The sequence below is a fragment of the Alexandromys fortis genome, unplaced genomic scaffold (genome assembly GCF_014885135.2).
Source record: "Alexandromys fortis isolate MF-2015 unplaced genomic scaffold, M_Fortis_MF-2015_v1.1 scaffold_11, whole genome shotgun sequence".
Taxonomy (NCBI): Eukaryota; Metazoa; Chordata; class Mammalia; order Rodentia; family Cricetidae; genus Alexandromys; species Alexandromys fortis.
Window position 1 is genome coordinate 11,345,109 of NW_026067912.1, and position 23,729 is coordinate 11,368,837.

The 23,729-nt window shown below is 46.9% G+C and overlaps 1 protein-coding gene across 1 annotated transcript in view; it reads right to left on the reverse strand.

The window, feature by feature from the left end:
• The window catches only part of Slit3 (slit guidance ligand 3), a 589,149-nt gene extending 575,700 nt beyond the window's left edge, over window positions 1-13,449 (reverse strand). Inside the window, exon 1 of the mRNA XM_050138600.1 lies at window positions 12,827-13,449. Coding sequence (XP_049994557.1) covers window positions 12,827-13,023 — 197 coding nt within the window. The 5' untranslated portion in view covers window positions 13,024-13,449. The remainder of the gene's footprint in view (window positions 1-12,826) is intronic.
• Window positions 13,450-23,729: the final 10,280 nt, after the last annotated feature.

Below are 23,729 nucleotides of genomic sequence, written 5' to 3' on the forward strand. Positions count from 1 at the left end.
GATTTAATATTTTCCCCATAACCCTATTTTAATTCCACTCGTACTTTTTTTTTTTTAAATAATGCGTGGGGTTTTCTACATCTCATATATACTAACAGAGACGAGTGGGACTTGCTGTGTTCACCAGTGATTCTGGAAGACTTACTGCAACATCCTTCAAGGATCCTGTACCTCTCCCATGCCGGTTCACCCACCTGAACTAGCATGGAGCCTTATTTTCCTACTATTTTAAAGTGCCCTGAGAGAATGGTTCAGTTACCCTAGGCATTTTGATAGGAGCCATATAGATCACCCTTCACCTGGCTTTACCCTTCGTGTTCATCACTGTTTCAGTATGAAGTGTCCAACAAAAGGTTTGTAGTTTAGCGCTTTGGCTGCAGCTAGCATTGCTATTCTGGTAGGGTCTGGAAACTTCAGGAGGTGAGCCTCAGCTGGGATGAAGGAAGTAGGTCACTAAGGTCCAGTCCGCACAGGGAATATCATCCCTGGTGCCTTCCTCTCTTCCTGTCCATCATCAGATGAACAGCCTCCTCCCCGACATGTTCTTACTACCATGTTCTTCCTCAGCACAAGATCAGAAATACCAAGATAAACTGAACTCTCTGGAACTATGCACCAATGTCAGGCATCTGCTAATGGGGGTGAGAAGAACCTGTCTGATGCATCCTTGTCTGATCCCATCATCTTGAACACTGCCACTTAGATATCACAGGTAAAGGCTGAGAGTTCTCCACACTCACGCAGGGGAGTTGCTGTGGGAGAGAGACTATTTGCATTTGTAATATGTCTTTGGTTAAGTGGAAAAAAATCTGGAACTGAGTTGGAAGACACTGGGGACTCCAAGGAAGGTATTTAAGTTTTCTGAGTTTCCTCACCTAATAAGCAAAGATTCTAAAGTAGACCCCCATCACCCTCCAGATACAGGGTTCAAAGCACAGGACTGAATGGAAGTGACTTCTGCAGCAATCTGGTCTCATTCAGACTTTATGTTGGCTCCATCAGATAAGCCCTCTCTCTACCATTCCTCAAGTGACAGATGAGGTGACAGAGGTGCAGAAAGGTGCACCTGCAGATAGATATGGAAGCAAACTGCAATCCAATGTAGATCTTTCTACTGACTTAGTGTTACATCTAAACAGTACTCCCTGCTAGTTTTTCATTAGCACCGCTCAGAAAAACCTCTATGTGGAATGTTTCTACCCATATCGCAGAAGTGGGCAGAAGAGGAACGAACACACACACACACACACACACACACACACACACACACACACACACGTAATCAGAGTATTAGATAGTCTAGAAACTTTTCCAATAAATCTTCCGAGGACAGCTCTCCACAGAAACCATCATTGACATGATTCTCAATGACAGATTATTCTGCTCCATTCCCTGCTTAGAGCGAGGGGGCTCAGGAAAATATCCTAATAATGCATCACTTACAGAGCTCAGCTCTGCGGCCCCCTTACCCACGACTGTGGCATGATCAAGGACTGCAGATGGCCAGGAAGATGAAGTGTGAGGTTCTTTCCAGAACAAAGCCATGAGTTCACTGCAAACCTTCAGACTCTAGCGAAGGCTAAAATCACAAAGATGCTCCCGAAACCTACTCTCAGGACCTGGATCTACAGAGGCAGTAGTCCAAAAGCTACCACAAGTAGGGAGCAATGTGGAGGGCGATGAAAGGCAGGAAGCCAAGCTTAAGCCAAGGTTAAGGCAGGACCAGGAGTGGGTCAGGGAAGCCTTCATGGTCAAGACATAGACCATGCCATGCTCATCTGGCCTGACCTCCATGCCCTATAGACACAGTAAAGGCATACACTCATTCTAGAGGTCAGGGGAGCATGGAGTAGATACATCTGGTAGCAGACGGGAGCTCAGCGGCTGAAAAGTTTTAATGGGAGACAAGGTAGGTGGTTAAACATGTTGGCAGACTTTCAGGACCCATAAGACACACTGCTGCCAAAGTGTGGGATGAACCAAGAGTCAGTAACCCGGGATGATGTTTCAGATGAGAGACGAGGAGCCTGAGCCTGCATAAACAGGGACGAGGCTTACACAGACGAAATCACTTTCTACTCCAGCCAGGAGGTGCCTCATGTCCATGCTGTTCTGGCGAGATCTGCTATCAACAGGCAGCCCAGGGAACACAGCCAGAAGAAGGTAAGTAGCAGGCTAGCGAGACAGATCAGTGGGTAAAGACCCTGGCTGCCTGGTCCTGAAACCCAAGTTCAATTCTCGGAATCCACACACTGTAAGGAGAGAACTGTTTCCCCCAAGTTTCTTCACACACACACACACACACACACACACACACACACACACACACACACTAAAATAAATAAATGCAATTTTTTTTAAAAAGGAAGTGGCAAATGTAATCAGGAAGAAACACAAACTCTGCTAAAATCTGAATACATAATTGAGCTTGAAAACAAAAGTCAACAAGGTTCTTCAGACTCTTCTTGGAGTTTTATGTCCCTGCTATCATGCAGATAGGTTTGAGTGCATTCTCCAAAGGTTCCTGGGTCAGAAGTTCATTTCAGAGCATGGCAATACTAGGATGGGATGGGATGGACTTTAAGGTGGTGGGTCACAGTACGTGTCAGTTAGGTCTCAGGGTACTGTCTTTGAAGGAGATTAATGTAGCTCTCATGGGATCTTGTTAGTTCCCATGAAAATGAACTTTCATAAGAAAGCAATCATGATCACTCCGTGGTTTGCTTTCTGGCTTTGCCATGTGGTCACTCCCTTTTACACACATCCCTAATCATACTGTCACTCACCACGGTGTGACCCAGCCTACTGGGCTCTCACGGTAGCCAGAAGTATGCTGTTTTAACTTTGAGTTTCTAGAGTCATGAGCTAAATTCATGTCTTTTCTCTATGTATCACTGGCCTCATCTCTATGCTACAGCGACGGAAAAATGGAATCCAAACTTTTTTTTTTATAGTCTTAAACTGTCTTCCTCACTCTATGGGGATTTTATAGTTGTATTGACAAATACTATATTGATATCCTTCCTAAGATTTGATTGATAGCTTCTAGGCTAAGATCCCCGATACATAGAAAAAAAACCTAGGAAGAACCCACACATTCTAAAGTGGGCTCAGGCCATCAACTGGGAACCTCTGTGACTCTGTACCACTCTCCCTTTCTACGCAAGGAAACCCTATTTATCTTTCAAGCTGTGATTCAAATGTCGCATTCTTCCCGAAACTACACATGATGGCTCTTTCCCACAAGACTTCCAAGTCATACATATCATGCATCAAAACGTGTTCAGTGAGTCAAGTCTGATACTGTTGCTGCCACCACTGCCACCTCCTCCCTTCTCCCTCCTCCTCCTCTGCTACCTCCTCATTGCCTTCCTCTGAGTTATTTTTTTCAAAAGCAAGTAAAGAAATGCAGGGAATTTTCAGGGTTGGGGAAGAAACAGCATGGCCACTGGTTACCCTGCAGTCCCTGACCAGCACACCTCTCTTGATCGTAACTGGGAATATTGCTTCCAAACATATTCTCATCTGTGAAGTGGGGGAGTACCTATTCATCCTTGGGGTAATTATTAGAATGGTAAGTTAGTTCATGCAAGTCAAGTGTGAGGCCAGGGCTCAATGGCAACTCTTGTTCTGAGGGTATTTATTGTTACTTACCGAGTTCTCCTTGATCTCTCCTCCATCCTATCTATCCCAAGAACTACACAGGTGAACGCGCCCATGTCAAAGGGCAGGCAAGACTGAACAGTGAAATCGCTGTGTTTAAAAAGCTGAAGCAATCTAAGCTTTGCTATTGGTAAAAGGGATTGAGTCCTCAGGCCAACATATTTACCAGGAGAAGCCAGCAAAGATGTGGGCATGCACGTGTAAGTGCGTACACGCATACACCTCTCACGTCCCATGCTTGTAGGGGTTCTGGTACCAGTCTAAAAAAAGGAGGATAAGGATAAAGTCATGGCAGACAGTCCCATGAGAAACCAGAGAGCTACGGCTCTTATATATGACTTTGCTAAAAGTAATACCTACTGGAAAGCTGGTTCCTAGTTGGTATGTAGCACTATTTTGACAGATTCTAGAAGCTTTAATAGGTGGTACCCAGCTGAAAGAAAATCACTGGAGCTGTATCTTGCTCTGGCCCTTCCTGTATCACCTCTCTCTGCTTGCTGTCCACCATGACATGAGAGGCTCCACCATACCTTCCCTGCATGAAGTCCTGAGTCCTCTGAGACCAGGAGCCAAGTTAATCTTACTTCCTAAAGACAAACTCCTCAGGTACTGAGTCACAGTGACAATAAGTCTACTTCACAAATTTAGAGAAAATTCAGAAAATCAATAAAGCATTAGTTAGAAATTATTTTAGGGTAATAAAACCTCAATTTTAATGGGGGTGGGGTTTTTGTTGTTGTTGTGTTTTTGTTTGGTTGGTTTTTGCTTTTGTTTTAAGGCAGGGTCTTGTGAAGGCCAAACTGGTCTGGAACTTACTTTGTAAGAAAGACTGGTTTTGAACTTGCTAGATTTCTGAGGCTGGCCTTGAACTCACAATTCTCCTGCCTCTAACTCCCAAGTGCTGGAATTAAAAGTGTAGGCTACCACACCATGCAGACCTTAGTGCTTTTATCCACCTTAGACAGAAAGAACAGGCCATGTATGTGATCCTACAACCTAGACACTTTCCAAAGGGCCGGAGAGTAGGCTCGGAGGTTAAGAGCACACACACTGCTCTTGTAGAGAGGACTTGGGTTTGATTCCCAACATCCACATAAAGTGGCTCCTAATCACTCCCAAATCTAGCTCCAGAGAATCAGGTGCCCTCTTCTGGACTCCAAGGGCACCTGAACTTACAAGCACATAGAATAAATCCGGTAAGAGGCTTGCAGAAACTAATGCGTCCGCTGACTCTAAAGACAAGTCAGACCCATGGGCATGCTCACTGAAATTTCCGAAAAGAGTAGGCGAGGAGAGGGTAACCCAAGCTGCTGATCTGCAAAGGAGTAGCTCAAAATAGAAAATGTTCCTGAAAAACCTAATGAAATGAAATCATTTGCCAGAATTTAATTAGGATAATGCACAGTGTTGCTCTTAGATATCTAAAAACTAACTGAAAGGCTGAACACGAAAGTGCCTGCCTATGGTCCCAGCACTCGGGAAGCGGAGGCAGGAAGATTTTGAGTTTGAGTTTACCTTGAGCTACGTGGTGAAAAGCAAGGGTTGGGGGTTGACTACTCAAATCTAGACAGCTAATAGTAAGAAAGCATCAGGGAAGGCTGGGGAGCTATGAAGGAGGCAGCAATAAGTCCAATCAGAATAAGCCATCCAGGGCTTAACTGCACTAAAAACTGGGGGACTGTTGGGCTCTCTGCAAATATGAGGATCTGAGTTCAGGTCCCCAGCACTCACATAAAAAGTCCATTGTGGCAGTGAGTGCCTGTGACCCCAGCCTGAAGGGAAAGGAGGACACATGAGAAACCGTGGGGCTTGGTGACCAGCCAATACAGCCCTGTAAGTGAGCTACAGGTTCAGTAAGAGATCCTGCTTCACCAAAGAAAGAAAAGCACCCACTGGAAGGAACTGCTATCCACCCCTGGCCTCCACAGGCACCTATGGGCATGTATACATACACATACACTCCCACAAACTCAAATGCATTGGCAGAACGGGGCCTGGTGGCTCCAGCTTGGAATCCCACAATTCTGACGATGGTGGCAGAAGGATTGTGAGTTCAAGGCCAGCTAGGAACACTGTCAAAAGCAAACAAAAGAACCACCGATGGAAGTCAATTCAGATAATAATCGGAATGCCAAAAGTCTTCCCAAAACTGAAAATCCAAAATACAGAATGCTTCATAATCCAAAACTTTTCTAAGTACAGGCATGATCCAATCCCATTACTAAAAAATTCCAACCATAGACTTTATGAGCCAACATACTGTTTCAAGCGGCCTTCGAGGTCCATGTACAATGCGTACAAAAGACACAAATGTACTTTGTGGTTTTATCCGAGTCCCATCTCTAAGACAGTCTTCTCTCTCTCCCTCTCTCCCTCCCTCCCCATCTCTGTCTCTCCCTCTCTCTCCTCTCTCAATATATATGCAAATACCCTAAAACCTGAAAAACTTCAAAAATCAGAACCACTTCTGATCCCAAGCATTTTGAAAGAGGGTGGCTCAACCTATACAGTCAAAGAAAATCCCCAGAGGTCGAGAGCTGGGAGTGGGAGCAGGGCCTATGCCAAAGCCGCAACACATTCAAAGGTTTATGGAAAGAAACAGAAGCCCAAGCAACTGGGGAGAGACACAACAGCAATTCCAAGTGTGAAGACCTGTCGTTCAGACAAAGGATGCCCCCTGCCTCTGTGTAAGGACAGCCTGACAGTCTGTGCGGGCTTCGCTCGACCCCATCGACCCCATGTGAAGAGAAAGGTCCTGCTGGGACTAGTTCAGGGAAAACTGAGTTCTTCATCACAGGATGTAGAGACCCGGGGACGTGGGTTGGTTTTCCCCTGTGCAATGCTGGTGGAGGACATGGTGGGAACTTGGAGAGGGAACCCCTGGCAACCCTGCCAATCATGACTTTCCCAGAGCAGGCGTCTAGCGAGCATCCTCAGGAAGGAGTAGAGTCCACAGGAATTACAGAAATAATGTCAGGAATGTCATGATGGGTGGTCCATGTCCCAGGATGTGTCTGTGAGTGCCCTACTCCAGGATGTGTGTGTGAGTTAACCCAATACTCCCAGCGCCTTATAAAGAAAGGGGGTTCTAAAGCAGGGCCTGGTGGTCTAGCTACTGAATCCCAGCATGCAGGAGGCAGAGGCAGGAGGATCTCTGTGAGCTGGAGGCCAGTCTGCTCTACATAATGAGCTCCATTCCAGCCAGAGCTACACAAAAAGGAATAACAATCCCATTACAACCCAGAAGATGGGTATCATCAGTGGGAAAGCCAGGACCTAGTTTTGCCTGGCTCTGGAGTTCACATCTTTACCTATAAGATTTTCCCATCTCCTATCTGCTCACTATTGAGGCTTCTCAATCACACCCCTTGACCAATTTCCTCCTGGGGACCACCGTATCAAACACAGGAAGTGCCACACGATGGGGGAGACTTACAGCCTGCTGGAGGCCTGGCAGCCAGCAGCAACAGTTACAAAACAGTCCTGGTCTGTAGGACACCGAGCAGAAGCATCCTGACACGAGCCTCTCTCCCTGAGCAAGGCTGAATTCCACAGTGGATCGAGGAGAAAGCCTTAGAAATGGGCTCAGGGCACCCACAGGGCACCGATGCACCCTTCTCTTGCATCATCGATGTGAGATTCCTAGTTTTTCTTTTTCTCAGCATTTCTTTAGGGGAAAAAAAAGCACAGTTAAAACCATCTTACAGCGTGAGAGTACCACGTGCTAGTAAATACAGCTGTTTCATGTAAAAGCAGTATGGGAGGCAGACACCAGGAACCGGTAAAAGGGTGTTTAGAGAAAGACAGACGGACACTGAACACCCAAAGTCTGGACCACGAATTCCTCATGAGACTCTAGCCTACCCCTCCTCTAAATAAAGAAATAAAATACATTCTCTATTTAAAGAGAACACAAAGCAGTTTTATCAATGAAAAAGATAAAAAAAAAAAAAACTGTTTCAACCGTAATCCCTTCTGCATGGAACAAAGGCCAACCTGGGTTCAGCTGCTGGGGAAGGGCGGAAAGACAGACGTAGAGAGGCGACCAAGCAAGAGTGTATTAGGCATAGCCCACAGCCCATGTGCAGGTACTGAGCCTGCCTCCACAGGGCTTAGTGTTGGAACAAAATTTAGAGCGAGCATCTTAAGCCATCCAGCTGGACAGAGACTGAGATGAGCAAAGGGAGACACAGCCATAGCCTGACTGTTACAAGACTGTGGAGGCCTCCTATGTGCCAGGTACTGCATAGCACTTCCTAGACACAATCATCTTAATCCTTCCGAAAGGGAATGGGTATTATGCATACTTTACAGCCGGATAAATTGCAGTTGGGTAAATAATCACAGCCACAACGATGAGTGAACAACATGGAAGGCACCATGCAGAGCGCAGCGTGCGGATTGCCTCGGGCTGTGTTCACATCCCCACGTGACTGTGACTATAATCCCTGTGTTGCAGGTGTGGGAATGAGGTACAAAAGGGATTAAAGAGACTGCAGTCCAGAGCAGCACGGCAGCAGCAGAGGTGCAACGGCAAGCATGCATGCCACAGAACAGAACTCCAAACCTAAGCTTCCAGTCCAAAGCTGTCAGAGCCCATGCCCAAAACGCTGAGTGGGGGGTCTAAATCCTTGCCTTCCTGGCCACCGATTTAGGCCAAAGATTCCACTGTCCCCACCCACCCTTTTCACTTTCCTGGGTGTGGTGGGGACGGAGGGTGTGAACTCAGACAATAGACAGAACAACAGAGAAACAAAATAACAGTGGAAATGGGGGTCAGAATAAAAAACCCAGACGACTGGCAGAAACAAAACTTAATAATGACCCTACAAATACACATCAATTAATGCCAGAAGAGCAGCAATCAAAAACCACAGAGAGCTCAGGATGCCACTGATGAGTTCCTGATTAGAAAGTCCTGTGGCAGAAGTAGTCAGGATCCCTGGCTCATTCCACTGGCATGTGCACAGTAGGAGTGTTGCGATGTTGCTAAGCAACGCCTGGCAACCAGACTTCAGAGTGGATCATGCAGTAAGAGTTTTGCGTTTGGGGGGGGGGGGGGGACACAACTCTACAAGGCAGTAATTCTAGTTCATGAAATTCAAATTTTAGATAGCAGTATCTCATGTAATAGATTACTAGGAGGTAGCCCTTGGGCTCCCATCAAAATGCAAATCTGTAATAGCTCATCTTGCCCTTGTGTTTTTGAGTTCATGAGTTATATGAGTTCAACATATAGTTGTTAGAAACTTCTTAAGTGCCGGGCACCAGCCTAGGTACAGAGGAGGATTGTGGCAGCTCACAGGTGAACTGTGTATTACATAAGGGAACCACAAAGACTACACCAGAATCTTACTGTTAAGAGATACAGCAATCCACAAAGTTGTACGGAACCCTGGAGGAAGGTGCCCTCCCTGATCTATAGGCTATCCAGGAGAGCCCTGTGCCTCTCTGAAAGCCCACATCACCATGGTTGGTCCAAAGAGGCCACATTACTTGACAGACTGTCCCTGGTCCTCTGAGCTGGCCCTGAGGGCTGGGAGTACCAGAATGCAGGGTTTGGCTGTTGAGCATCTTGGAAAGTCTCCCACTTGACCTCTGGACCTCTGTGGTCAAGTGGGGGAAAGCCTACGACACGGTGTCGGTTTTTATTGGACCCAACCACCGGCAAAGCTTGCTGTCATCTGGAGTGATGGAGAAAATTAAGTTACCACATTCTCACGTTTCAGACTCTCGCCCGCTCTCCTTCGCAAACAGGAAATGTTTATTTAAATACAGCAGTTTCCAGCATGTTCTGGAGCCGAGTAGAAAAAGCAAAGATGTCCACTCTTGCTCCCACTGCCACCACCTAGCTGTGGGTGAGAGGTGGGCCTAGGCCTGCCTCAGGGCAGGACCGGGAGAAGGGGCCCCACATGAGGGTTCATTTTCATGCAGGCTGAGGCTGTGGTTGGAGAAGAATTACATCTGTGGGTTCCTTTTGTACTCAGAAGGGCAAACGCAACATCTGTTTACCCTGCACTCCCTGGTAAATGTTTTGTCTCAAGCACCGCCATTGACTTCCTCTCCTCCCAGGGCCTCTGTCTTTGCTGCTTGGATAATAAATGACACCGAATTCTCCCCTCCGTTTATTTAGCTTACTTGTGGGTGTTACCTCCTCCTCTAGGAGGGGGAAAACTGTCAGTAGTTTATAAAAGACAGAGGGTTTCCTTTTCTGTGTGATGCGTTGACATTATGAGGGAGAACTTGGAACACAGACAACCCCCCAACTCTGATAGCAACTTAATGATGAACAATTCAGACCCCATTCCTAGCCTGAAGTCAAGTCCAAATGGGGACTACTACATCCTTCTCACTTGGACTACCCTTAATGTCATATGACTAGGTGAAACTCACTCTCCCTCTCTCTTTCTCTCTCCTTCACAAAAGGCTTTCTGGAGGAAAGTACTGCTTCTTTGTTTTAAAACACAATTTTACCATTTGGGAGAATGGCTCTGCTGATAAAAATCAGTGTCCCATGACAGAAGGACCCCCAGGGGACTTAAAGGGGTCTTCAAGAAAGGTTCCCACTTCCGACTCTTGCCCACATCCTTTAAGCTGAAGTTTTGGGTTTCTTCTCTGTATCCAATGACTTTATGGACAGGGACAGGAATGCTATAGAAGCTTCAAGCAATGTTTATTGAGAGAGAGAGAGAGAGAGAGAGAGAGAGAGAGAGAGAGAGAGAGAGAGAGAGAGAGAGAGAGAAAGAGAAAATGTGTGTGTGTGTGACAAATTTGAAATCCTTAGCACGGTATGGCTGCATCCGAGTCCCTGAGAGCCAGGATGGGTGTGAAGGGTTGCTGGTGAGCTGCCCTTGAACCTGAAGTGGCCCAGCCCTGCTTACTCTAAAAGGCCACCTCCCGTCTTAGAGAGGAGATGTGAGGTCACCAGAAGCAGCTCTGTCATATCCATGCACTTAAAGCCAAAACCTTACCAGTGACCAAAGCTGCGCCAGATAACCACAGACACGTCAGAGTGGCACCTCCTCTGCCCATGTCTGGTGGTGACCATGACTACAGTCAGGACACCCGTGGGAATGCCCTTCATCGAGGTCTTTATCGATTGCCTCCAGCTGTAGGGCACATGAGATGTTCTAAGTCACCAGGGTCTCTGGGGGAAGTGACTGGTGGCACACGGACTAGTTTTTTGAAAACTTCTGACTAGCAGGAAGAGAGAGAGGCCCACTGCCCTGATCTTCCCAAACCGACAACATGATCCTGACTATGGGAAATAGTTTCATGACCCCAAGAAAGAGAGCTGATGCTAGAGAAAAAAATAAATGGTGGCAGTCTATACCAAAAGCAGAGGCAACTGGGTCCGGCCCTGAGACGCAGCCCAGATAGACCCTCCCCTCCCAGCACTGTCTGTCTAGAGATCTGGCCCAAACTGACTGGTTCAAAAGAGTCTGCCCAGTAGTGAAAGACCTGGGCTTATAAGCCTGGCAGGCAGCGATTCAAACATTTAACTGCTTACGTGACCGAGAATACATGACAAGATGGAACAAGGCAGAGTAAGGAGCTTTGCCTATGTAGGGAATTGGACTGCTGGGGAGCTTCAAAGCGGTACCACAAAATGCCACAGGGGAAGCACCCACGAAACATTTGCACAGCTTCCGTCTCACTAACTCTTCAGTACCACTCACACGAGGAGGGGAACCTTAGTTAATACATACCTAAAAATACCACTGAAATGAGATTTTCACTACTACCGTCTAATCCAAAACCTGAATAAAGGTGCGAAACCTGGATTCCGGCCCCTTTTCCTCTCACTTATTTGCAGTTTTCTAGGGCAGGTTAGTTTGCACTTCTGATCCTAATTTCCTGATGTTAATGAAGAAGCAGGCCCAGCCCTCCAGGATTCTACAGTGTTCGAGCAACAGAACAATCACCGCACTTTGAAAACAACAAACAAAAGAAAACAAAGGAAGGCGTTTCTAAGAAGTCTCAGCCTAGACAGCTAGGAAGAGGAAAGGGAAGACAGGAGGTGAGGTGAGAAGGTGTGGGTGGCCAGGGAATTCGGCTCCTTCCGCACTTCTCTTGACCTGAAGAAGGAAGGACTGAGGGAGACCGGTGTGCCTATCCCCAAAACAGGTTGGGAAGACAGCAACTGGACAGTGCACTGGCTGGAATTCTGACTAACGCACCCACTCCTAAGCTCCAGCTCCCTTCAACCAGGGCTCCCTGCTCCCTCACCCCGCCCCCAACTGTGGACTAAACGGAGCCCACCCCTGAAGTCCAAACTTTGAATTTGGTCTTGAGGATCAAAATGATAAATCTCCCCAAAACGCTGACATAAGAAAAGTAAATATTTGGTTGCACAATTGGGGTTAAAACGAGGGTCAATCCACCCCACTCTCCAAGAGCCTCTCCACTAGCTGCCAACCCCAGGATCCGAGGCTGAGTGCGGTTTGTAAGATTATAGCGCTAGGTCTCATTTAAAGGGCTGTCAGCATTTCCATTCTCCGGCCCGTTTGGGGAGGCATTTATAACCCAGCCATAAAAAATTCACCCGGGCTGCAACTTGGCATCTCCAAAGCTGCGCTCCAGGCAGGGAGGGTGTTGAGAGCACCCACTCAGAATTCGTCCGGTTCTTCAGAAGTTAAGACCTTCACGTACACTCTCAACTTTCCTTGCAAGGACAGCCACACCGCAGCTGGCTCATTATGATCTCCAAGCGGGTCACGGCTTTTTTTTTTGGGGGGGGGGGGTAGTTCTCCTGGATCTCTGCAATCGCGACTCCTCATCGTCGTCTAGCTTGCTCCCTCGCCCTCTCTTTAAGAAGCAAGAAGCTTGGACCCCTTGCACACAACCTCAAATCTTGAGACCACCACGCTTCCCCACCCCTTGCCTTCTATATCAGCTTTCTTCTCCGGAGCTGTCAGTAGGTGAGCTCCCAGAGCCCTCACCCAGAGAGGCATTCCCCAGTCCCCAACACTGGGGAACTCGGACTCTTCTCTCCACACCTGCCCAAAGCCACGCCACCCCCAACTTAGCGAGAGTGTCTGATGGCGGAAGGGAAAACTGAGGTCGTCCCCAGCGCGCGGGAGAGAAGGGAAGGACCTGGCGCCCCGAGGGCGACTCCGTAGGAGCGGGGTGGGTGGCCTGCGCGGGCGGGGTGGGTACTCACAGGCGCTCTGCGTTGCGGGGGATACCCCGGGGAACGGCTCGCAGGCCCAGCCCGTGGCAGTCCACGCTAGCGGCGGAGCAGGTACACTTGGTGGGGCAGGCGGCAGCGGGGGGTCCGCTCAGGACGCTCACCAGTGCCAAGGCCAGCGCCAGGCGGGCGCGCACGGCGGCGCCAGCCCAGGTCCGCCCCGGGGCCATAGTGTGCAAGCGCCCGCGCCCAGAGGAGGCTGCCTGGCGCGGCGGGACACGAAGAGCCCGAGGAGACGCGCGGGCGGCCTGGGGGGCGGGCGGCGGAGTTGGCGCGGAGGAGGGGCGGGCGCGGCGTTCAGGCGCACGGGGCGCGGGCGGAGCGGGGCGCGCCGGGCGGCGGCGGCAGCAGCTCCATCCGTGGGGCTGGCGCTGCCCCGCTGCGCATCACTCAGGGCGCCCAGGTACCGAGCGCCCCCGGGTCCCTCTGGGTCGCCGGCAGAGGTGCGAGCTCAGTCTGGGTCCTAGGCTGAGCGCCGAGGAACACGGCGCCCCGGGAAGTCCGGCTCAAGGCTGGGCTCCGGAGCACGGAGGCGACCACGGCACGGGGTGGCCGGGAGAGCTGGCCGGCGCTGGCTCTCTCCATTCACTGAGCAGAGCAGACACCGGAGACGCGGGGCCCGGCCCTCCCGCCCCCCTCCCAAAACACCAGCTCCGCCTCCCATTGGCTGCGCTGCATGTCACGTCGACTAAGTTGGGAACTTTGCTGGAGCAACCAAGAGCCTGGAGGGAGGAGGCGACAGGGGAGGTAGAGGGACCCAACTGGGAAGGAAAGGAACTTGGTCAGGCGGACCCCAGGAACGAAACATGAAAATTCACCCATTCTTGGGAGTAAAGGATAAAGCTTGTGGCTTTTTTTTTTTTTTTAAATTTCCGGCACCGAGCTGTCTTCTCAGTCCCAACATGGGAGCATCAGAAAAGAGGCCTGGTTTTTTTTAGGTTAAAAAAAAAAAAAAAACAGGGTTGGACTAAGTGTGGAGTACTTACCCAAAGTCACACAGCTTCTAGGTATGCTGTGCCCTGGCACATTTATCCATGGAAACTTTGTCCCTACCCCCTCTAGTATTCACTAAGATCAACAAGTACTTACTATAGGGCTTAGGGGTAGGAATACACTCCACAGCCACTCAGCTCTCTCTCTCTCTCGCTCTCTCTCTCTCTCTCTCTCTCTCTCTCTCTCTCTGTGTGTGTGTGTGTGAGGGGGGGGGGGGGAGGAGGGGGAAGGTCACTGTTGGCATATTCTACCAGGAGAAATCCAGTTCAGCTTTGCCAAACAATGCCTGCTAAATGTGGCCGATTGTAGTAAAGTCAGGAACTTACTTGAACCCCTGTATTGACAACAACACTTCAGGGTCTCGATCATCTACTTCCTGTTTGGATGACTCTGGATGTCACCTGTGAGCCTTTGTCTCCTCAAATAAAGGTACCATCATCCTGTCCGACCTCCTCTGCGCATCAAAGAAGAGAAAGTGATCTTTGCCTTAGCCTGCAAGGCACCCATCATTCCTTCTACCCCCAACCCCCCAGCCTTGCCTTCGTTCTGCCAGTGCCTGCTCTAAATTGGCTGGTCTGAGCTTTTCCAGATGCTGGTGGGGAAGGACTGTGTTAGAAGCTCCATAAATGCTTGTAGGAATGATTTTGTTTGTTTGTTTGAAGGGAAGGGGCAGGAACAGGAGGAAGTATTGCCCAGACTTCTTTGAGGTCCCCTCATACTAGAAAGGTCTGAAAGAGCCTTGCTTACATTCACACACATGAACACACACACAAACACACACACATGTGCGTGCACACAGCCTATACTCTTAACTATACACAGTCACATACACTTTCACACACATAATGTGCAGTCATATAAACAGGAGAACATGAAAATTCTAACTTCCTACTAACAACTGTGTTTCTGGGAATTCTCTTTTCTTTCATATGAACATGATTCTGATGCCTTCGTTTTCCTTAAAGGAAACTTTCAGCTGCTTGACTACATACTATAAATATATAGCAGAGGTGCAAATTTTATTTTATTATACTTCGCAGATTTTTGGAGTCTTTGCTCCAGGCACCCAATTGCATACCTACCCCCACTTCTCACTCTCTCTCACACACACACACTCATACACTCATACCCCAACTCCAGCGTCGTTCATAAGAACAGGAGGTGCAGTTTTTTGCTGTAATTCTTGGGAATAATTCTCTGCCCAGATGCCGTTGCCATCGCCCTCTGGTGGTCAGAAGCGAGCTAGACTCTGCATCTCTGGGTGACTTCAGCATTTAAGAACTCCAAACATGCCTTTGCCTCCTTCCTCTGAAGCTTTCCTTCAAACCTTGAACCAATTTAGTACCAGGACTGTGGCAGATGAGAGGACCAGGCAAGGACCCAAGGGCACAAAAGCATTTCAGACTGTCTGGAGCAGCTAAGGGGAGAGTTGTCTTTGTTTTCTGAAATGTGTGTGTGCTAAAGCATGGTTTGCAGCCCTACAGGCTGGGTCTGGGTGGGTTCTCTAGGCACAGTGGGAAGCTTGTGTGTTTCTTTTTAAGCTGCTGGAGGGTTTGAGAGCCTACGAGATCTTTAAATGACTTCATAGGCATTCAAATGTGCTACTTCCTGGGAGAAGCCCCTTAAAATAGACCACATGGGTCCTTCAGAAGTCAGTCAGTCGTCCTTAAGGAAGGGACAAGTGGAAAAGACACAGGTAAACAGAACCCCACGGTGTGCAGAGACCTGAAATCACCTAATTGTGCAGCTCTACACCTATCCATCTTCTGGCCATGGCTGCTCCGCATGTTTCTTCTTAGAGGGAAAGATGTCCATGGCAAAGACAGAAGCATCGCTCCCTTCTTGGAGATTTTCTGTAGGTTTGCTGACTAGTTTCCCAGTTAACCTCTTTTGGTGTTAACACAAAACTCTCTTGGAATATAAGCTCAGAAGCTCAAATGTAATGCAGGCCTTGTCTTTAGGAAAGAAAGTGAATCTCAGAGAGGTGGGCATCTGTGCAAAGCCACCCAGCTAATCAGTGAGAGGCTTTGGACCAGGACCCAGGACTCTGTTCCCCCCTCTGCCGAACTCTGGGGCATCTTCACAATGTGTCAGTCTCCTCCTGGAAGAATTAGCCAGCCCCGTTGGAGACGTCTGGGTAAATCATTAGGAGGTCAGGCTGCTGGGTAGAACTTTCTATGCCCATATATATGCCAAAGATAACTTTCACTCTGTGGTATAATTTTCAGAGTTCTACAAAAGCCTTTTGAGCCAACTTTTTTTTTTTTAATTTCCCCTTTCTTTTCCAGACACCCGCCCATCCCCCAAGAAAATTCATTTCAGGCCTCTCCCTCACCTGTTTTGTTTCCCTACCAGGCCACCATAGTCAGATGAGGTGTTCTGTATATATAATAACAGTAGAACATCAGGGTCATAAAAGACATTATGCTTGAATAAAGAAAGCCTTGGTAGCACAAAGACTTTTAAGGAAAGAACCGAAAAGGACTTCAAAGAAGCCTAGAACGAAAGTGAAATGTCATAAGACTTCCAAATTCCTAGTACGATTCAAGGTGTGGACTAGTTTGGATGGGTCATGTGATCACTCTTCTCACTAGAAAAGACAAAAGCAGCTGGTACCACTTCCATGTCAAGTCCAGTTGGCTGGCAGGGAGTAAGGAGCTCCTTTGTCAATGAAAAACAGGCATGTTGAGGTTGTTAGCTACAAAGGTGGCAGAGGTGTGGAAAGGCAGCTCTCCTGGGAAGCACCTTCTCGGTCCCACAGCACACAGCCACTCCTGTCCAGTCTCACATCTGGCCCCTGCTCTTCTCTGGTCCTCCTGCAGGAATCTGGACCCTGGATTCAGGTGTGGCTGTTGCCTCTTTGGCTCCCACAAATATTACTTTATTGCTTAATTGCTTTGGCTCTGTGAATCCATATTTTGTCCTGAAGATCCAAGAGTCTTCCTAAGATGCAGTTATGAGCTGGGAAACTGGGATCTGCTCTTCCAGCTCATCTGCCTCCTTTTCTCTGTCTCTGTGTGTGTGTGTGTGTGTGTGTCTCTCTGTCTCTGTCTCTCTCTCTCTGTTTCTCACTCTCTGTCATTCCCACTCAGTAGTTCCCCAAGACATCATTTTCTGCTCTGCCTTTTATCTCTGGCCCAGGTTCACCTTGTCTATCAATCCCTTCAGAAAGCCTAGATGATCCAGACTGTTAGATTTTAGATTTTTTTTTTTTTTTTTTTTTTATTTTTTTTTTTTTTTTGAGACAGGGTTTCTCTGTGTAGCCCTTGCTGTCCTGGAACTCCCTTTGTAGGCCAGGCGGGCCTCAAACTCAGAGATCCACCAGGCTCTACCTCTCGAATGCTGGAATTAAAAGCATGAACCACCACCGCCATGCTGGGACTAACAGATTCTTCAGGACAGTGAGCCTGCCTAATCCATTGCTTCCAACCTTGTTTTTTTTTAAATGCCAAGCATACCGAGAGATATGCTGAATCCACTTTTAAATGCTCAATGCCTACAGGTCTAAGCAAACCTTTGATGGCTGCTAAATGACCAGTTATGTCAACAATTGTCCCAATCAGCTAGTTTATCTGGCATCCTGTGACAAGTTTACTTAAGGTGACCCACATGACTTCTTTGAGGGGAAGTGGGGCTCCATTCTTTCGGTTGCATTGCAGAACATATCCATTCTCCTCTCCTTCTTTCCTGATACATTGACTTCTCTTCAGCGTGGCCAATCAACTGTTCGGGGATGTCTGGTGGATTCCTCAGATCCACCCTCTGCCCACTGTCAGAGGTAGTTATATTCCTAGGAAGCTGATCTATCTATCACCTGCACTTCCTCAGGTCTGACAACATGCAGAGCTTGCTCAGAGAGCTGGAGGAGAGAGCTTAGGCCTTCTGCTAAAAGAGCTAGAATCTGGCCTTGTCTGTCTTCTACTAAAGGGGGAAGCTTGCGTCCAGCATCCCTCTCCTCCATCTACCTGTCTCCTTGGTAACCAGTTTCATCTTCTATCTCCTATAGGAGGTAGGCGTTAGAAGTGGTTTGCTATCATTACTAAGCTTCGAATGCTTCCCATCTGTGGCTGATTCCTGCCTCCTCTTTCCTCCTTCCCTACAGTCTCTAAACTGACTATTTTCTGCTGCTTCATGTTGATTTATCCATTTGCCACGAGAGACCCTGAAGCTGACAGTCCCTCACAGAGCTACCCACAGATCTTTATGGAGTCAGAGAACAGGGACTCGGGGAGAAGATAAAGCCCCAAACTTGTATTGAGATGTTGGTTCGTGTTAAATATTACTAGAAGAGAGAATAATTCATGTATATAGATTTTAGATCATTTATAGAATATATATAATTGAAGGAAAGGCTCTATCAGTTGAACCTGGAAGGACACTGTCGTCATCATCATCATCATCATCATCATCATCATCATCATGAATGTTATAAATATTGTTATTATTATATCAAAGATGTTTTTCTCTCCAGAAAAAGAAAGAGTACTGAAGGTTTATAGCTACTTTATTAACACAATCCAAAGACAGGATCTACACTGACGAGACAGACTTTTGTTGAATGAGTATATGATTTAAAAAAAATTCTTCTAGAGAAGAAAAGAAGGGGACTGATTAAAAACCCAGGCTTACCTGTATCAGATAGCATTCCACCCAATAGTGTGGCTATCACTTGGAATTTTCTTCTTCTCATACGATCTACCTCCCTCATTTTGGAGACTGTCATGTTCTAATCATATTCCTTGCTCAGGATTGTTCCAACTAGAACTGGAGAGAACAATCCAGTAACCTGTGGTTGTAAAGTGGGGACATGTGAAAAAGCAGGAGCTGGTGGCCTTGTTTCTGCATAGTTTAAGGTGATATAACAAAAAAATTAATTTACCCATTTGCCCAGTCTGAGTAGCAGTCATTTGAATTCATCAACGAAGCAAGTATTTATTAAGAACTCAGATTTTTCAAGAAGACACAAGCCAGCTGCCCAAACTACAGCTGAGAAGGAAAAAGTAAGATACACACACACACACACACACACACACACACAAAGTGGGATATAATAAATGTTGCCGATGTGGGTGTCGTTTAGATAAGTGCTCCACACATTCTGAGAGGGAACCACTTCAAGCTGGATTGAAAGGACTGAGAACATATGGTCTGGCTTTGAAGGACAGATAGAGAACGGCCCTACATTGAAGGAAGAAAGGTAAGGCTGCATGCATAGAGTAGTGGAGGGCATAAGAAAAAAGGATTTGGGGAAGATGGAAAAGAAGAGAGTATGGCATCTTTTCTATTGACTTGAAAGTCGGTATGGGAAAAGAGCTCTGTTTTCTGAAGCGTCTTTGACTATGCCCTTGCTGCCTCACCTTAGTAATGGGAGGCTCTGTGCAAAGACCATGACCCTGCACTTGAGAGGTGATTTAAACCGAAATCCCCCAGAAGAAACAAGAGACATCCCCCAAAGTGTCTTTCCCACAGACTGATCCTATTTCCCTAAAGTTGGGCATCAAGAAGCAACCCAGCTGGTGTAAGGTCAGACTCTTGGTCCTCAAGGCCACCGTGTAGATCCGAGAGCTGTGCAGAAATGAGTGACACCCCAAACCTCTTAGAGACTGGATGAGGATTTATCTCAAATCTAAACAAAGGAAGGCCTGTCACGGGGGAAAAGGTGCACCAGACTGAAGAATATTAATCACCTAATTAACCAAAACACCAGTGCAGAGAACTGTCCCACCCAGGAAACCATAGTAAACAAAGCGGAGGGTGTGCCACTCGGATTGGTGGTAACATCTGCGTACCTTGCTGGCCTTCTTGGACAATGGGAGCTAGCTGCATCTCTAGCCTGCTGTTGGGCTTGACAGAAGCCTCGGGACAGCAGCCTTGTTCAGCCAATGGAACTTAGAGCAGACTCAGAGGATATCTTCCTGTAACCCGGTTGGAAACATGGACGACTCTGAGAGTGCTGGGCATGACTCTGAATAATTTGCATGAATTAACAGTCTAATCCTCACAAGGGTCAACAAAATCCTCTGTTGTGGCTGAGGCTCACTTGTCGCTCGCAGACCTAATTTCTTCTTTTGAGCACACAGGAAAACTACATTTCTCAACCTGTTGTGAAGTTAGATGGAGGGTACATGCCTTGTTATGACCAGTGGAATATGGGCATAAATGATAAATACTACTTTCAATGTATCTCTGAAGTCTCTTATGTTAAAAACCCAAACCTTGTCTCTTAGCCTGTTGGCTTGGATATATAGAAAGAATTCAGGGGAGGGCCCTGGGGTATCCTGCAAATATGATGGAGATATATGAAGGAAGGAACTAGAATCATGTGTAAAAGGCAATAACATTAGAAAAAAAAAACCTTAAATCATCATCATCTTCTTCTTCTCCTTCTCCTCCTCCTTCTTGTTTTTTTTTTTTTTAAAAAAAAAAACCTTAAATCTTCTAATAAGGTTTGGAAGTTCAGTATTACCCCCATCAACACTAACTAATCTGGGTCAATACAAGAATGCAATTTTGACAGTTATGCCCCCCAAATCGCATGGAACGAAATTTAAGGGGAAAGGTCACCATTACTTATAAGGTAACCAAATTGTTTTTAAAAACCTCATTTCTTTTTTGTTGATTTCTTAAATTTTTTACATGGGTGAGTGGGTTTTTTGGCATGCATATGTGTATACCACATTTGTACATGATGGCTGCAAAGGCCAGAAAAGAGCATTGGATTCTGTGGGATTGGAGTTACAAAAAGTTGTGAGCAGCTGTGCGGGTACAGGACCCAGGTCATGATAAGTAAAAAGCCCTGATTGTCTTCCCTTTACAGAGTTAGTATGTTTATGGGTTGTATGGGAGAGTGTGTGCAGTGTGTACAGGTGGTATGCCTGTGAGCATGCACAAACATGTGCAAGCGTGTGGTGGTCAGGGGTCAACATCAGATGTCTTCCGCTCTCCACCTCTATTTTTTGAGACAGGATCTCTCACCAAACCTGCAGCACTTCCATTCAGCTGGGGTAGCTGCCCAGTGATCTTCAGGGATCCCCTTTCTCTTTCAACCCCTCATTCAAGGCTGAGGTTACAGGCACATACCATCATGCTCAGCCACTCTCATGAGTTCTGAGAATTCAAACTCAGGTCTTCAGACTTGCTTGGCAGACACTTTACTGACTGAGCCATCTCCACGGCTCTCCCCCTCTTGACTTTTTTCTTATACTGCTATTCAATATTTATTCCCTGAATACCGAATGCTGTCTAGGTACTGGTGATGTTACGCTGCAGACAACGAAAGCATGGTTTCTATTTTCATAGTCTTGTTTGGGCAACAGATACAAAAGAATTAAACAAGAGACTTAAATATAATCACAAACTATAAACTATCTAGAATCTGTGTGCATTCCATTTCTAATTAAAAAAAGAAGTTAACTTTGACTAAAGGTTTTGGAAATTCTACCTCATGACTCATTCATTGGCCCATCACCTGGGCCTGTGTCAACACATCCTGGTAGAGAGCAGAGAACAAAACTGCTCACCTCCTAGTATCCAGGAAGCAGAGAGAGAGGCAGAAAGAGCCTAGAATTCACGATCCCTCTCAAGGTCATGCCTTCAATGGCCCAACCTAAAACTTCCTATTCAGCCCCATCTAACAAACAGTATCAACCCGGAGACCGAGATTTGAACACTTAGGCCTTTGGAGGATTCTCTAGACTCAAATCATAGCAGGATGATGGGATAAAAATGGAGGCTAGCAAAGTTTAAACGATAATCAGAAAGAGAGGCTCAAAGAACAAGAGGAAGCCAACTGTTAGGTAATAAGGTGTGATGTAGAGCAGGTCAGTCTTTTAGGAGAGAAAATGACAGTGCAAAAGTCTGGAGTTTCCCCTGGGTAGATGGAGGAACACAAAGACAGGCTTGGTAGCCAGGTCTAGAAAGGGATGGAAACCCGGGCAGGGTGTTATTCGCCCTTGACTTTTGTATTATCCCTAATAAATGTGAAGCACGTTTATGAGTGACAGTCTGCTTTGTGTGTGTGAAAATAAGGATACATTTTTTTTTATACCTCTGACCTGAGTCTATTGTTTCCAGAGATACTTGTTCGCCAGAGTCTGACCAAAGACAAGCCAGTTGGGGAATTTCTATTAGAGCTATCTGGGAAAGGCAATGTAATGTTTTCTATAACTTTTATAGGTTTTAAAGACATATATTTATTTACATGTATTTGTGTGTCTCTGTGAAGTGCCACGTGTGTTCATGCCCTCAGAGGCCAAAGGAGATGGTTGCAGCCCCTAAGAGTCATAGGTGATATTAAACTGCCCGGTGAGAGAGCTGGGAACTGATCTTAGGTCCTCTGAATGAGCAGCAAGGACTCTGAACTGTTGAGCCATCACCTGCGAGAGTCAAAGTTATGTTTTAAGTTTTAATTACTATGCCTAAGAAATCCATAAAACAAAAATACATCTAATCTGTAAGCTCCTTGCCCCAGGACAGATACTTCCTGAAATGCTGGAGGCTATTTATGTAAAATAACAAACCATGCGGTTCACTTCTCTACACAAGTGTGTTTGACCCAACTGCATGGGTAGGGGAGAATGTGCTTGATCACATGTAGATAGGGGGGTACAAAAACATCAGGATGTATGCTTGCCTTTGATTGGAAATAGGCTGGAGGTATGCAGGCAGGAAGTACATCTGGATATATGCCTGCCCCCAATTGGACGTGATGGAAAATAAGCAGTCTTTATGGATTTGCCTTATAAGCCTCTGCAAAATATAATCCATCACCATTTTCTAGGGATTCCAAAATGGACCTGGCTAGAATCCGTCATCCTGGCCAGTATTTATTTAAAGCTTGCTTCAAACTTGGCCCCAAATTGTGGTAGTGGTCTTATTCTCCTCCAGTGGGATTAGCACTCCCCAGCTCTGCTTTTACAAGTTCTGTTTGTTTGTTTTCGTGATTGGGAATATGAAATACAGTTAATGAAAAACTCCAGGATTGGTGACTAAAGCATCTCTAGCTCAAGCCTTGGAGACACGACCTCATTGAAGACATACACATTTCTGTAGGGTATTTTACATTTTACAAATGTCCAAGTGTACTCCATGCCATCATAATCTACAGTGTGGGTCAGGCAAAATAACCTCAATGCCATTGGAAACTCTTGGTGCTTTTGTTCCTCTTTGAGTGATGGCACAGAGAAACTGCTGAACTAGATCACTCCCTGGGTAGGAAGAAAGATTTATTAGGGATCAAACTACCAAGGCCATCTCCTGGAGGGGAGAGAAAAACGACTGAAGAGCGCTCCTGTTTTATCTGACAGTCAACTGGGTGGGGATCTGAGCTGCTACAAGCTTTCTACCACCCCAAAACCAGGTGCCCTTGCCAGAAGTGGTTGACCTTCAGGGTAAGGTTAATGGAGGTTCTTGAGGGCTCCTGGGAAAGGGGAACCTGCCTTTGAAGAACAATATTTCTAGTAAAGGGAAACTGCTGTTTACCCAGCCAAAGTCCTTTTGTTTAGGACAATGTCACCCACCAGCGCTGCTGTTTGTTGGGGGGGAGAAGGAGGGGGTGGACTTTGGACCTAACAGTAATGACCTTTCAACTCCTGCTCTGTGGCTCCTACTTACACCGTGCATCAACACATCTCCCCTTCCTCAAACCTCCTTCATCACTCTCCTGGGACTTTAACTAGATGCCCTGCTTGCGTGTAGTTCAGAGCCTTTCTTTGTAGGAGAAAGCCTGAAGAACGAACATGGCACGGGAGGACGCTTTTGGTTACTGTCCCTCTCTATCTCATCTTGGCTTCTTCAGCAATCCTGACCCGCCTTTCATGGAGCCAGAGAGACCCAGTCAATGGTCCCTAAAAACACTGAGGTGTTTGCCTTCTGAGAACTCACT